This window comes from Engraulis encrasicolus, chromosome 12 (genome assembly GCF_034702125.1).
Source record: "Engraulis encrasicolus isolate BLACKSEA-1 chromosome 12, IST_EnEncr_1.0, whole genome shotgun sequence".
Lineage (NCBI taxonomy): Eukaryota > Metazoa > Chordata > Actinopteri > Clupeiformes > Engraulidae > Engraulis > Engraulis encrasicolus.
In genome coordinates this window covers 37,100,774-37,115,717 of record NC_085868.1, presented here as the reverse complement: position 1 = coordinate 37,115,717, position 14,944 = coordinate 37,100,774, and the positions used below count along the sequence as shown (strand labels likewise).

The window sequence follows — 14,944 nt, the reverse complement described above, 5'->3', positions numbered from 1 at the left end:
TTCAGTGTGAAATGGCGATTTCGCCTTTGACCCCAGTAGGTGTGACTTAAATAAACTTAGTTACCCAAAATGCCACCGCAGGTGTCTCCAAAAAAGCCCAGTGCAGGTACCCAAAGCGCACCACTAGAGGGAGACGCAATGGATACCCATCATTCTAACTTTACAACAATTACGCACGTTCCAGCAATCAAAACAAAACAAAAATACAAATAGAAAAGTCTTTCAATGTCCATGTCTTAGTGTCTCAGTCTTCAAAAGAGGGTTTCAAACCCCAACCAAAAAAAGTATTTACAAATTGGAACATCACTTTAAGAAAAAAGAGCTAAGAGAGACCGAAACATGTAGCCCACATCACAGAAATATATTACAAAAAGCAAGACAGAATAATTTCTTCATTCATCCCTCTTGGGATGAGAGTATCCAGAGTGTGTATCCAGTAAGCCTCCCTTTTCAAAAGTAATTGAAATGTTTGTCATGAGTCATCCATGCCATGTGTGTTCATCATGTTTCACTCTCACTAGCCTCTAGCGCGTAACCAATTATTTTATTAGTTCAATCAACATCTTACATTGTGGTGACATTCCCTAGTAGAACAGCAACAACAGTGGACTTAGCAGAGTTGAAATGAAGTGTCAGAGACTTATGAATTAGAAGAATCTTTGAAAGTGTGACACGGAGTATGAAGCTCACGCACATAACATAGTAGGCTATAAACAACAACAACAAAACCGTCTCTCATCAAAAAGAGAACCTTGTGTAGTGTAAACCGAGATCACGGTTTTTAAACCGTACACCGCCCAGCTCTAGTACAGATACAGCTCTTATGAGGAGCTGCATGCATGCTGCAGGTGTTTGAGGGCTTTTATCATTGATTAAATCATGAAGTTAAACATGTATTGCTCTACGAATAGCGAATATGTCACCATCTCTCATTGAACTCCATTGATTTTCATTGTGTTGCTTTCCATGATTACAATGACCCTAAACACACACCTTAGGCCAAAGTTGATTTTCTGGAGAGGTGAGAGTGATTCAGTGATTAAGTATGACACCCAATCTGCGTATTTGAAGTGTTTTGAAGTGACTTATCTGCTCATTTTCAGATTATGTTCGATAGGCGACAAAACTTTTGTCTTGTGAAAATCTGCCCTGTCTGTGTTCAATAAAGGGTCAATCTTTCTTTGGTGCATGACATTTATTTTTGTACATACATTTTCATTCGGGAGGGTTGTAGCTTTCATATGAGTGACTTCTGAAGCCAAGTGATTAATTGAAAGTCAGGTTATTTGCTGTTATTTCAAACAGATGGGTAGGCGACAACTCTTTTGGAGGCGAGTGTATGTGTGTGCCTGTGTGTAGAGTGGATGGAGCGGATCATGTGCCTGTGCCAGTGATGCAATAATAACCCAGCGGCCCGTAAAGCTGTCTCCATATTAGCTGCATTATGCAGATCACTGTGTATGTGTGTGTGTGTGTGTTTGTGTTTGTGTGTGTGGTTATGTAAGCCATTTAAGTCCAGTTTGTGTTTTGTGCGTGTGTGCGTGCGTTTATGCACTAACATTCTGACCATGATTGCGTGTGGGCAACCTAGACTGAGCCCTGTAATGTTGTGCTGATGTTTGTGTAAATGTTTGGCAAGTGTTTCTAACGGATGAAGAGTTGTTTATTTTCCGCTTGTGTAGTTGCCTAGGAGAGGGGACGGGGAGATCTCTACAAGTTTCTTCAACTGAGGAAATGTATAAAATAAACTCCTGTAATGCAATATAATATTGGCCTAAGATAATATAATGCTGTTCTTTTGGGCCACCATCATTGCCTTGCACGGAACACTGGCTAAAAATCCTCTTTCGTCTCAGAATTACTGAGGGAGCAGAGCTCTGTGGAAATGTCAAAAGGTTCCGTGTGTGTGACGCAAGTGGAACCGGAGAGGGCAGCTCTTTGACAAGGTTCTAGACGTCATCTTTATATAGACGTCATCTCTAGACGTTCCCATCCCACCCCTGTGGCCCCATCATCATTCTCTACATGTCGGGTTTTTTATTATTTATTTATTTTGTTAAAAGGGAAAGTGACAAGGGACTGCTTACTTTTATAGATAGATTTTGGACTGTGTGTGTGTGTGCGTGCGCTTTTAAGATGAAAACTCTGTCCCGGTGGCCTGTCTCGAGTCTGTCTGACAGGATACAAAGAGGGAACGACGTGAATGAAGCAGAGAGAGGAAGAGGGAGAGAACCAGAAAAGCAAGGGGGAGAGAGAAGGAGAAAGAGGCAGCATAGAAGGAAAGCAGAGTGATGAAAGATGAAATAAGTGACTCAGGAGCAATTGAGATATTCACAACGCTCCATTGCATGATATTACATCATTGTCACTGGTTCACTTAACATCATAACTTGTTACAACCAAGCCAGTAAAGGGAGCCATTCGACATAAAGGAAGAGAGAGGTGTTCAACAACTGTGGAACCATGCTTAATTATTTGACATATTGTTATCACCCGGTGAACATTGGTTGACAAGGTGGGAGGATAATGATTGGGATGCACGCTACCCATACTTGTAGCAGTATCGCCCCAGATACTTGCTCATTATACTCATACTCGTCAAACACTTGCCGACACCAGGCACCGATACAGCTGTCACACGAAACAACACAACATCTCGTCACATTCTTTTGTGACTTGAAAGCAGCATGGGAAAAAAGTGCTGCCTCATACATTTACTCACATTTAAATCCACATGGAAATGGACAAGCATATTACAGATGGAAAAAAGCAAGGATATATGCATTTATTTTCATAGTGTGTTGCAGGTTTAAGTTTTGTATCTAGTTATCGGTACACAGTATCGACAAGTACAGAAATTAACATACTTATACTGGTTTTCAGAAAAGTGGTGTCTTGCATCCCTAGATAATAACATTTTTGTTTGAATTATTTGTTGTTAGTAATCTCCTCCTCTCTCTCCCTCCCTCTCCCCGTTGTCTTCTTTTCTGCAGGCGTCTTTCCTCACAAAGAAGCTCAACATCACAGGGAAAAGAGTTAATCTGGCAATCTGGGTAAGAACCTCCGCTGTCTATCTGCTTTCATCTGCACACTCGTTGCCAATCCATCCATCCAATATCTCTTCACTCCTCTCTTCCTATCTCTGTATCCTCCTCTCGCTTTGCTCTCTCTCTCTTTGTCACACACGCACGCACGCACGCACGCACGCGCGGGCACGCACACACCAGCAGAGGAGGTACAGGCTATATTAAATAAACTATGCAGACACTTTTAGGGAATCCAATGTCACCACACACACACACACACACACACACACACACACACACACACACACACACACACACACACACACACACACACACACACACACACCAAGTCGATTAATAGACTGCTGTTCCATTACTGGTCCTAGAGAAGACCAATAGCTGGGGTCTATTTAAGGCAGAAGACACACACACGCACACGCACACACACACACACACACACACACACACACACACACACACACATACACACATAGCTTGGGCATCTCTATCAAACTCCCTCTGCACATACTGTAGGGAAGCCCAGTGTGTTCCACATTACGCCCTAATAACTTGGCTAGTAATCTCTGATTACTTAAGAATTAGGACTGTCGATAATTAGTCCCTAGCCCTTATAGCTTGGCATTCACAGATATTCGTTCTTCATGGGTTGTGGTTGGTGTGTTGGCAGGGATTATAAAGGGGGAAAAAACTTTTGGCCTGCCTTGCTTAAGCCTGTGGCCCTTTTGATTCTGACATCAGAAAAGTTCAATTTTGAAGTGAATAAGACTAAACCACAATTAAAGGTCATACGTACTGTATTTTTGTACTGCATGTCTAATGCTACCGGTTACAACCCATCCTGCCTTTCAATGCATTGAATTGATCAGTGTGAAATTGCTCAGTCAGACATCACATGAAAAAGGCTTATTGCCCACAACTCAGTCATCAGGTGCAATGGATCCTGCAATGAACTCACTACATTTTGGAGCATTCCGGAGTGGTCTGATGAGGGTTAGCTGTACAGTGTTGTAACATTGCCTGCAAACATTAACAGTGCAGAAAGTTAAGCTATACAATAACTAAATTATACAACTGTCACACCTGCACATATGCGCGGACACACAGACGCTCTTACGGTCACACTTAGTCACACTTAGTCACACAAGCAGTCGCAGTCCAGAAGGTTTTCTGAGGATGAATAGTCATACAAACTTGTGCACTAGACATACATTTGTGCATGTGCTCACTTACACAAGCTGTCCAGTCCAGAAAGTTCAGTTAAAGGGGTATGCCACTATTTTGGGGCTTAATACAGTTACAATTGTTGGCTGGGGTTTATAAAGGTGGTAAAGTGTCTTATTTTTCATGTTAAGTGTTGTCTTGCTTTAAGACAAGTTAAAAGAGGGAATATGTCGCTAAGCTAGTGAAAGTCAATGGATCCGTGTAGCATTGTAGCATGCTACACGGATCCATTGACTTTCACTAGCTTAGCGACATGCTCCCTCTTTTAACTTGTCTTAAAGCAAGACAATGGCTTACATGAAAAATAAGACACTTAACCACCTTTATAAACCCTGGCCAACGATTTTAACTGTATTAAGCCCCAAAATAGTGGCATACCCCTTTAATGATGAATGGGTTCTCTCTCACACACAGACGCGCACACACACTGCCTGACATCATGGCTCCAGCCTCTTTCCCAACCTGCTGTAAGATGTGCGTATGCTGGGACTATGCACAGTTGTCCTGCTGGGGACGGGAATGGCCTCTCCAGTCTTCTGGGTTAGAGAGCGTACACACACACACACACACACACACACACACACACACACACACACACACACACACACACACACACACACACACACACACACACACACACACACACACACACACACAGCCTCCCAACCTGGGCCAGAGAGAGCTCACACAAACACACAGATGCTATCACATATGCTATCGGACGCGCACAGTGTCTGAGGTCATGTGACATGGCAGGGCAGGGTGTGGATGCGGTGTAGTCATGTGATGTGAACCGTGTACTCCGATTGGACAAAACACAGCAGCGTGTGTGTGTGTGTGTGTGTGTGTGTGTGTGTGACCTATGCACTATAACCTTTCAGTGACCAGTAATTAACACACTCGCTCAACCTGGTTGAGCATTTTCACACACTTGCTTCCCTTTTCTCTCTATCGCTCTGTCTCTGTCTCTCTCTGTCTCTCGTTCTCTCTTTCTCTCTCTCTCTCTCTCTCTATCGCTCTGTCTCTGTCTCTCTCTGTCTCTCGTTCTCTCTCTTTCTCTCTCGGGTCACAGGGAATGCTGATATGTTTGCAAAGAAGTGGTGCCTGGATAAGGGGGTATGATCAGTCAGTACGGGTGGTGGGCTGGGTTTCCACTGGTAATGGGTTGATTTTTTTTTTTTTCCATTATATTTTTTATTCAAGAAAGCAGAAGTAATATGCATGTTGTTACAATATCTTGAATTGGATACTTTTCTTTTCTTTTTAACAAACAAACCCCACCCACCCACAACACCCATATACTGCTGTAAAAGACAAAAGAAACACATAAGTACAAAAAACAAAGTTTCCTGTACAATAAATTATATAAATAACTCAAGAGAAATAATAATAATAACAATAATAATTATGCTAGTTATAGTGACAAAGCCCAAAAGGAAAAACTTAACAATAACAATAATAATACTGAAAACTAAAAATAAATAGTGAAATAAAAATGAAATAAAATAATAATAATAATAAAAAAAACATTAGCAATAATAACAATGACAGACAATTGGGGTATTACATGCTCATATACATGTCAATAATTAAGCAAGATCAATAGTAAATCTCAGGGCTCCATAGGCTTATGGAAGGGTCTTGATATTTTTAAAGTACTCAATCAGAGGGTCCCACATCTTGTGAAATTGTCTTGTCGAACCTCTAGTAAAGTATTTAATTTTTTCTAATTTCAAGAAAAACATTAATTCAGTGAGCCAGACAGACGCTTTGGGTGATTCAGGGGATTTCCAATGTAAAACTATATTTCTACGGGCTATCAAAGATGCAAAAGCAAAAGCATTCATCTTGTCAATGGATAGCGTATGCTCGTCAACCAATACTCCAAAGATGGCCATATCTGCAGATGGTTTTACTTTGGTGTGAAATGCATCATTTAGTATTTTACAGATAGATGACCAAAATTCAGTTAACTTGGGGCAATCCCAAAACATATGGGTCATATTTGCTGGAGCTGAATTACAGCGCTCACATCTGTCATCAACGTTGTCATACATTTTTGAGAGTTTAGATTTAGTGTAGTAAATTCTATGAAAGACTTTGAACTGTATCAGGCTAAGCCGGGCACAGGATGAAGTTCCATTAATTCTTTCCTGAGCACGTTCCCAGAAGTATCCAGGAATTTCAAAGCCAAGTTCTTCAGACCAAGCAGTTCTTAGCCTATCTAATGATGTCTCCTGAAGAGAAGTTATTATATTGGAAATATTTGCAATATGTCTCCCCAAATGCATGGGATGACGCAAAATTTTCTCAAGTCCTGAATCTGCTGGGAAATCAGGGAATGTTGGACTCTGGCTTTGAATAAAATGGCGGACCTGGAAATACCTGAATAAATCAGATTTCTGTAGATTGAATTTGGCAGAGAGGTCATTGAAATTGGCAAAAATTCCATCTATATAGAAGCGGTGACATGCGCTCAAGCCATTCCTTCTCCATACAGTGAAGGTATGGTCTATTCTGGCGGCAGGGAAAAGGTGGTTGTTACAAATAGGGCTGTATGTAGAAAATTCTTTCAGTTTGAAGTGTTGTCTGAATTGCGTCCATATCCTAAGGGTAGCAGATACCACAGGGCTAGAAGTGAATTTGGAGGGTGACAGTGGTAATCCAACAGTGACCAAAGCGGGAAGTGAGGTAGAGGTGCATGAGTTTGCCTCAATCTTACACCAATCCGGCTGTGGATTCTGGTACCAATATATGACTTTTTGAATATTAGATGCCCAGTAGTAGTTTCTCATATTAGGTAGTGCCATGCCACCCTTATCCCTTGGCCTCTCTAAAAACTCTCTGCGTATTCTAGCATTTTTATTTGCCCAAAGAAAAGAGGAAAATAATTTATTTAAAGATTGGAAAAAAGATTTAGACAAAAATACTGGAAGACATTGAAACAGATATAAAAAACGGGGTAAAACATTCATTTTAATACAACTAACTCTACCTGGAAGAGATAAATATAGGCCAGACCATCTCTTAAAATCCGCTTCCAATTTGAGCAAGAGGGGTTTGAAGTTATTTTCATAGAGATCAGAGAAGGCACGGGTGATATGTATGCCTAGATATTTAAATCCAGACTTTGATACATGGAAGGGGAACACGTTGTCAGTTAACTGAAGGGCCAAATTGTTAATGGGAAAGCATTCGCTCTTAGAGAAGTTTAATTTGTAACCAGAGAAAAGTCCAAAGTCATTAAGGATATTGACAATCTTAGGAATGCATGATACTGGATCAGAAATATACAAAAGTAAGTCGTCAGCATATAAAGAGATTTTATGTTCAGTTCCAAACCTGCGTATGCCAGAAATGTAGGGGGTTGTCCTAAATTTTATTGATAAAGGCTCTATAGCTATTGCAAATAGAAGTGGGCTCAGGGGGCAGCCTTGGCGGGTACCCCTTGAGAGAGAAAATAGTTTGGAAGATATTTTGTTAGTAGTTACTGATGCCTTAGGAGATGTGTATAATAAGCGTATCCAGGATATGAAGTTTGAGCCAAAGCCAAATTTCTCTAATACAGTGAATAAATAAGTGAATTCCACTCTGTCAAATGCTTTTTCAGAGTCCATGGAGACAACAACTTCAGGAGTCTCTCTGGATGCAGGGGAGTGAATAACATTTAGAAGTGTACGGATATTTGTAAAGGACTGGCGACCCTTTATGAAACCAGTTTGTTCTGTTGAGATGATAGTGGTGGTAACATTCTCTAGTCTTGAAGCTATCAGCTTAGCTAAGATTTTAACATCAACGTTAAGCAAAGATATAGGTCGATATGACCCACAATCATTTGGGTCCTTGCCTGGCTTCAAAAGAAGTGAAATGGAAGCCTCTGTTAAAGTTTGTGGTAAATGTTTCTGATCGAAAGAGTGATTAAACATTTCAAGTAGCAAGGGAGTGAGTTGAGAAGAGAACTTTTTATAAAACTCGACAGTATAGCCGTCTGGCCCAGGTGATTTGCCACTTTGCATTTTGCGAATGGAGTCAACTACTTCCTGTAACTTAACGGTTTCTTCAAGGCTGTCTTTGGCTTCTGTATCTACTTGTGGGAAATTAATGTTGTCTAAGAAAGTCATCATGCTTGCTTTATCATGTGGGACAGAAGATGTGTATAGATTGAAATAGAAATCTCTAAAAGTGTCATTTATCTCTATTGGGTCTATGGTCAAGGATTGTGATGTAGTACGTATCTGAGGTATTAAACGAGATGCAGATTGGCATTTAAGTTGGTAAGCCAGAAGACGACCTGCTTTATCTCCATGTTCATAATAGTGTCCCTTTAACCAAAGTTGGTGTTTTTCTGTTCTTTCTGTTGACAATAAATCATATTGGGCTATCAATGCAACTCTTTCTTTATATAGCTCAGGAGTTGGAGTGATGGAATATTGTTGGTCAATGTGTCTTATCGATTTCAGTAGTTCTTCTTCTTTTTGTTTTCTCTCTTTGCTGCATGAAATAGAATAAGAAATAATCTTCCCTCTTATAACAGCTTTAAGCGTTTCCCATAACATAGATGGGGATATGGAGTCAGATCTGTTAAAGTATATGAACTCATCTATTGCTTTGCCAATGAATTCACAGAAGCGACTGTCTGATAGTAGGGACCTGTCTAATCTCCAGACTCTTGGTTGTGTGACATTTTGTGAGAAGGAGATATCCATGGACACTGGTGCATGATCAGATTCGACAATTGCAGTATATTCAATTTTCTTTGTGAAAGGGAGAAGTGTCTTATCAATGAGGAAAAAATCGATACGACTATATGTGTGATGGACATGTGAGAAGTAGGAAAATTCCTTTTTGTTAGGGTTAAAGAACCTCCAAGGGTCAACACAGCCCGCTCTGTCAGTAAACTCACCAAGAGCTAAAGACATTTTAGAGCGTGTCAAAGTCCTAGGGCTGGAGCGGTCCAAGGCTGGGTCCATAACTGTGTTGAAGTCGCCAGAAATTAAAAGCTTATGTCTGTTTAAGTTTGGGAAAAGAGAGGTAAGTTTATGTATAAAGCTAACATCATCCCAGTTCGGGGCATAGACACTTGCTAGTATTACTGGAGTGCTAAATAGCAACCCAGATACGATCACAAATCGCCCTTGGGGGTCTGAGATGGTTTGAGATGGTGTAAACAATATTTTTTTATGAATCAAGATGGCTGCCCCCCGTGATTTATTATTGAAGTTAGAATGGAAACTCTGGCCTATCCAATTCTTCTTAAGCCTGATATGGTCTGCCATTTTCAAATGTGTTTCTTGTAAAAATATTATTTCTGCATTTAGCCTCTTTAAATGAGAAAAAATCTTTCCCCTTTTATTAGGCCCATTCATTCCTTTCACGTTCCAGGTAATGAAACGTGTTGGCATTACACCTATATCCGCCCTGACATTATTTATGTTATGTGACATGCTTAAAAAATGAAAAGTGGGATGTGCTCCCCAAAGCGCCTGTCAATATCAAACAAAAACGTAGTAAATAAAATAAAAAAGCAGTATAAAATCCCTGTTCAATAGGAGAAAACCATGATGCTTCCCCAGGAATAACCCCCCCCCATAACCCCAAACATAACAAATCCTATGCCCGCCCTTGGAACATAGGCAGACTGCAGGCTCTCTTCTGACTCCTGAACCTTCCGGTACACCCTCTTCTTCTAAACTAAACTGTGAAGAGCCAGTGACCATTTAGCAGTGATAACTGGTAGTAAATTAAAACCATATTCAATTAACCATTCAATTGAAAAAGCACACAGATAAATATGCTGCCGACGATACCGTCACGTTCACTGTTAAAGTAGGAAAAAATAGGCCATGATCGTCGGTAGCCTAAACATTGGCAAAGCAACCTCCAACATGTAAGCTATCAGTTGACCATTATCTCAAAGAAAGACAACAAAAATGAAGTGAAAGAACTGAAAAGAAAACAGGTAGCCTAAAGGCACTTACCAGGGAAAAGTGAAAGAAAGAAAGAAGAAAACAAAACAATAAAAGGTCCGTTAGTTACCCATAGTCTTCAGCGTGGCCAAGTAGTTTGACCAAAACACGATGGTTACAGTTCCAGTTCAATGATATTTCAAAACGTCCTCCAAGCTGAAAAGCGTCTCCCTCTATCAAGCGCGTGAACTGTCCATATCACATCAGTCTTCCTCACCAACCACCTGTCGATCGTAATAGGCCCGTGCCTCCTTCGGTGTTTTGAAATTGAACGTATTTCCCTCGTGGAAGACCCGTAGTACAGCTGGATAACGCAGGCGGAATTTGATACCCTTATTGTAGAATGCTTGTTTAACGCCTTTGAAGTCTGCGCGTTTTTGTGACAGAGCAGCACTGTAGTCTTGGTACATTCTTAGTGTAACGCCCTGATAGGTGATAGTGTTCTGACTTGCCCATTGAAGTAATCGCTCCTTCTCCTGGTGGCTTTGGAAACATACCAGAAAGGGTCGCGGCGGGGGGTGGTCCTCGTTGTCGGATATCTTGCCCACTCTGTGCGCGCGCTCCAGCACTGGAGGCGAGTCGAACAGGGCATGGTCGCCGTCGCCGGTGATCTCCATGAACAAGTTCGCCATAAAGTTAACTGTATTCCCCACACCCTCGCTGCCCTCTGGAACATTTAAAATCCTCAAGTTATTGCGGCGTGATCTGTTTTCTAAATCTTCGATTCGGTCCAACAGTGCCGCATTTTGGGCTGCCAAAGCTTCCACAGCTGATTCGGCGGCACAGATCTTGTCAAAATTATCACCTGCAAGTGATTCTGCCGCCGTCAGTCGTTGTTGCACAGAGTTCACACTCTCTGTCAAAGCATTCACTGTAGCCTGTAACGGCACCAGTGATTCTTGAATGAGGGTAGAAATATCTTCTTTTAAACTTTCTCGCTGCTTGGCCAGCTCTTGTACTAGCTGAGTCATGGTTATTCCGTCGCTGTTGGGAGGGCTAGCTTCTGATGCCATGGTGGATAGCTTACTAGCCAAGGTGTTTCGCGTGGTCATCAAAGAAGGTTTTTTTTGTTTGGAGGTAGCCATTCGCTGTTCAAGGTAGCATAACACTGTAATGTGCGTTAATTACACCACTCCTACGGTAAAGGTATTACATTTGGTCACATAAATTGCAAATTCGGTCGGAGCTCTTCACACNCGCAGCCTACTCCTTCATGCCAAAACCGGAAGTCCGGTAATGGGTTGATTTTAATGACATGGGCGGTTTGGGGGGTGTGTTGACCATTTTTGTGGATGTGTAGACCATGCAATGGTTCAATAAAGGGATTTTAAAATTCAAAGTCTCTCTCTGTCTCTCTGAATTTACAGTGTTCATTCGTTGGCTCTTGACTTTCAGCTCTTTTCTTCCCCTTTCTCCCCTCTGCTTTCAATTACTTATTTTGCTTTCCCTCCTTTCCCTCCCCTACTTCTTTTGCTGCCATTTCATCTTCTGTCCATTGCCCCCTCTCTTCTTATAAGCCAAGCCTACAGAAAGCACAACATGAGGGGTATATATTAGTTCTTGTATCTGCCTGGTACTGTCTGTAGATTAAGAGTAGTACCATGGTTTCTGTCACTGGTCCTTTTATTTTGTCCTATCTGCTTGTGTAACATTCTAGAATGTGAAAACTTCTCAATTAATGCACACATGACTGGTAAATGCAGCTAAATGTGTCGTCTGAACAGTCTTATCGATATTTGGGTGGTTGACGTTTAAGGGCGTAACGCAAAAAAAAAAAAGTTTTTCAAATTCCTGAAAAAAATGATGGATAAAAATTGGAAAAAAATAAAGCACTTAGTGGTCTGTGGAATTTCACCTTATTTTTGCCATTTTTGGGAAAATGTGTCCTGCATCAACACATAGCATAGGCATGTCACACCGCAGGAAAATGGAGTCACACCACAGGGAATTCACTGCATTATGGCCATTTTAATCCTTTTGTTTACATGACTGACATCTGAGCTCATGCTAACTTGATAATGATATTGTGTTTAATCTTAATATGTGTTTTCATTAATAAAAAAAACTGTTTTTCCTCCTATAAGAGCAGTCCCACCACAGGACACTATGAAATGAACCTAAGCATTGCGTGACAGAAAGATTGCAATATGAAGACATATTAAGAGGTTAAGAGTCACCTTAAACTTCCACAGCACTCTCCAATAACTGAGGTACTGACTGGTTAGGAGCCAGTCTTTAAGACCCTTGTAGTTGGCCATGCAGCTGCCCATTCACAAACATTGACATACATGTCACCCCACAGGACTCAATTTGTGTTACGAAATTGAACTTGTAGTTAATATTACTGTCTTGAGTTTTTTCCACATTCACATATCTTAATCTAAAGTTAAGATTTATGCAATCATGCCAAATGCTTCATACATTATTCAAAATGTTGTTGGTTAATTTATATATATTATTATATATTGTTTCATTAATGTTACAGTCACACCGCAGGAAATTTGACATATAAACCTTTACATAAATCTTAACAAAAATGTTTCTTCTCATCTAAGACTAATATGAAACATAATGTACCACATCTTCTTTCATTGACATTTGTTTTTAAAGGAAAATAACAGTTTTGTAGGTTTTTAACCAATGTTACGAAAAAACAAGGCGTCACGTCTCCCACCCATTTTCCGACATTTAGTTTAACACTCTGGGAAAGTCATGGAGAAGTCATGGAATTGTATGTCTTGACATGGAGCGGGAACCCTGTAGTAGTATTTGTAGTACCTTGTTTGGTCATTTCTCCTTGGTTTCTCACTCAAGCCATGGGTACAGCTACTTTTGTTTCTTCGCATTTTCTCATGTATCTCTGTCGTTTTCATTCTCTCTGTCTCTCTCTCTTTCTCTTTCTCTCTCTCTCTCTCTCTCTCTCTCTCTCTCTCTCTCTCTCTCTCTCTCTCTCTCTCTCTCAAACTGTGTAGCCGCTTTGGCCTCCTCTTCTCCAAGGAGGTTTCATTTTTGGGGTCAAGTACTCCAAGAAAATGGGACTAATGTGCACAGTGGTGAACTGTCTGATGGGGCAAGGCAAGTTGTGCATTTGGTAATGTAACCGACTGGAGGAAGAGGGGTGTGTGGGGGACCGGGTGGGAATGTTCAAGGCCCTGGTTGAGTCCAGGATCACTGTGGAGCATGCCTACTACCAGGCTATTGACAACCTTGAACTATTCGATAAGAAGTGGTGTGTGGATAAAGGGGTGTGGACAGCTAATGAGGGTGGTGGGTTAAGGTTTCTTTGGTAAGGGGTGTTTTTAATGGGGTAGGGTGGGGTGGGAGGTGGGGTTGTTTTGGTGGATGTGTGGACCATGGTTGGTTCAATAAAGGGATTTTAAAAGTCAAAAAAGTCTCTCTCTGTCTGTCTGTCTGCCTGTCTCTCTCTCTCTCTCTCCCTCATGTGTATCTTTCTTGTCTCTCGTCCTCCAGGACACAGCGGGTCAAGAGCGGTTCCATGCACTGGGCCCCATTTACTACAGAGACTCCAATGGAGCCATATTAGTATACGACATCACAGACGAGGACTCGTTTCAGAAGGTAACCTGTGGGTGTGTGTGCGTGCGTGTGTGCGTGCGTAGGTGTGTGAAAGCAAGTGAAGGTGTGGCGGCGCCTCTTGTTTGTTTTTTTTTTGTTCTGGAATTTGCTTCTGTGTGTTCAGTTGTTTTGCACTAGCTGCATGTCAGTTGTAGTGCAAAGGTGTTGGTATGTGTTTGTGCCATGTGTAAGGATTACTGTAAATGTTGCCACATGTTATGTGAGTTCAAGCTGGTACCTATGCCTTCTTGCTTTATAGTTATTTGTGGGAATCCAATATTATTTCTGTCACTTTCATATCTCCTTCTTGAAAGGCATGACGGGTTATTAGAGGGTAGCCGCGGGGTCTAAAAATGTCTCAAACTTCATGTCCCTAATTTTAGGCCCAAAGAAGGTGTAAAATCTGTGTGCCCAGTCTTAATTTCTTAACACTGGTCTTAAATTTCTTTTAATTTTTCTCTCAACCAAATATGCAATGAGACGTGAATGAACGCCTTATGGAAGTACTTTCAAACGTTCTACTGTAGGTCAGTGCCAGCGTCTCATCATCACGTGAAAATAATAAAGTGTTTGCATATTTGCTGTGTTTGTGTTGCAGGTGAAGAACTGGGTAAAGGAGCTGAGGAAAATGTTGGGGAACGAAATTTGTTTATGTATAGTCGGTGAGTCACGGCACCACTCCTCCTCTCTCCACATTACTCCTTCTCACTTCTCCTCTCTCCCCAGCAGACCTCCGCCTTTCCTTACTCCTCATTTTCCTGATTTTTATTTTTTACCTGATCCTAGTCCCAACCACTTACTCGTTCCTCCCCAGCACACCTCTGCGCCTCCGTCCGCCACACTTCAACTGCTCTCTTCGCCTTTCATCTCCTTCCTCCCCCCGTTACTTCTCTCTCTCTCTCCCCATAGCACCCTCCCACCACATCACTCCTCTTCTCTGCACAACAGCCCTAGCCAAGCACTCGTTTCTCCACAGCAAGCTCCTCCCCGCATTGCTTCAGTCCGCTCATGACACCTGCTCTCTCCTCCAGGGCTCCTCTTCTCTCTCTCTCTCTCTCTCTCTCTCTCTCTCTCTCTCTCTCTCCCTCTCTCTCTCTCCCTCTCTCTCTCTCTCCATCCATCCATAAAAAGCCC

General features: G+C 41.5%; 1 protein-coding gene across 2 annotated transcripts in view; it reads left to right on the top strand.

Annotated features, from left to right (window-relative positions):
- The window catches only part of rab21 (RAB21, member RAS oncogene family), a 44,575-nt gene that overhangs the window by 23,533 nt on the left and 6,098 nt on the right, over window positions 1-14,944 (top strand). For both annotated transcript variants that reach the window (XM_063212123.1, XM_063212122.1), the window contains 3 exons: window positions 2,994-3,053; window positions 13,706-13,813; window positions 14,409-14,472. In XM_063212123.1, the coding sequence (XP_063068193.1) occupies window positions 2,994-3,053; window positions 13,706-13,813; window positions 14,409-14,472 (232 nt within the window). The remainder of the gene's footprint in view (window positions 1-2,993; window positions 3,054-13,705; window positions 13,814-14,408; window positions 14,473-14,944) is intronic.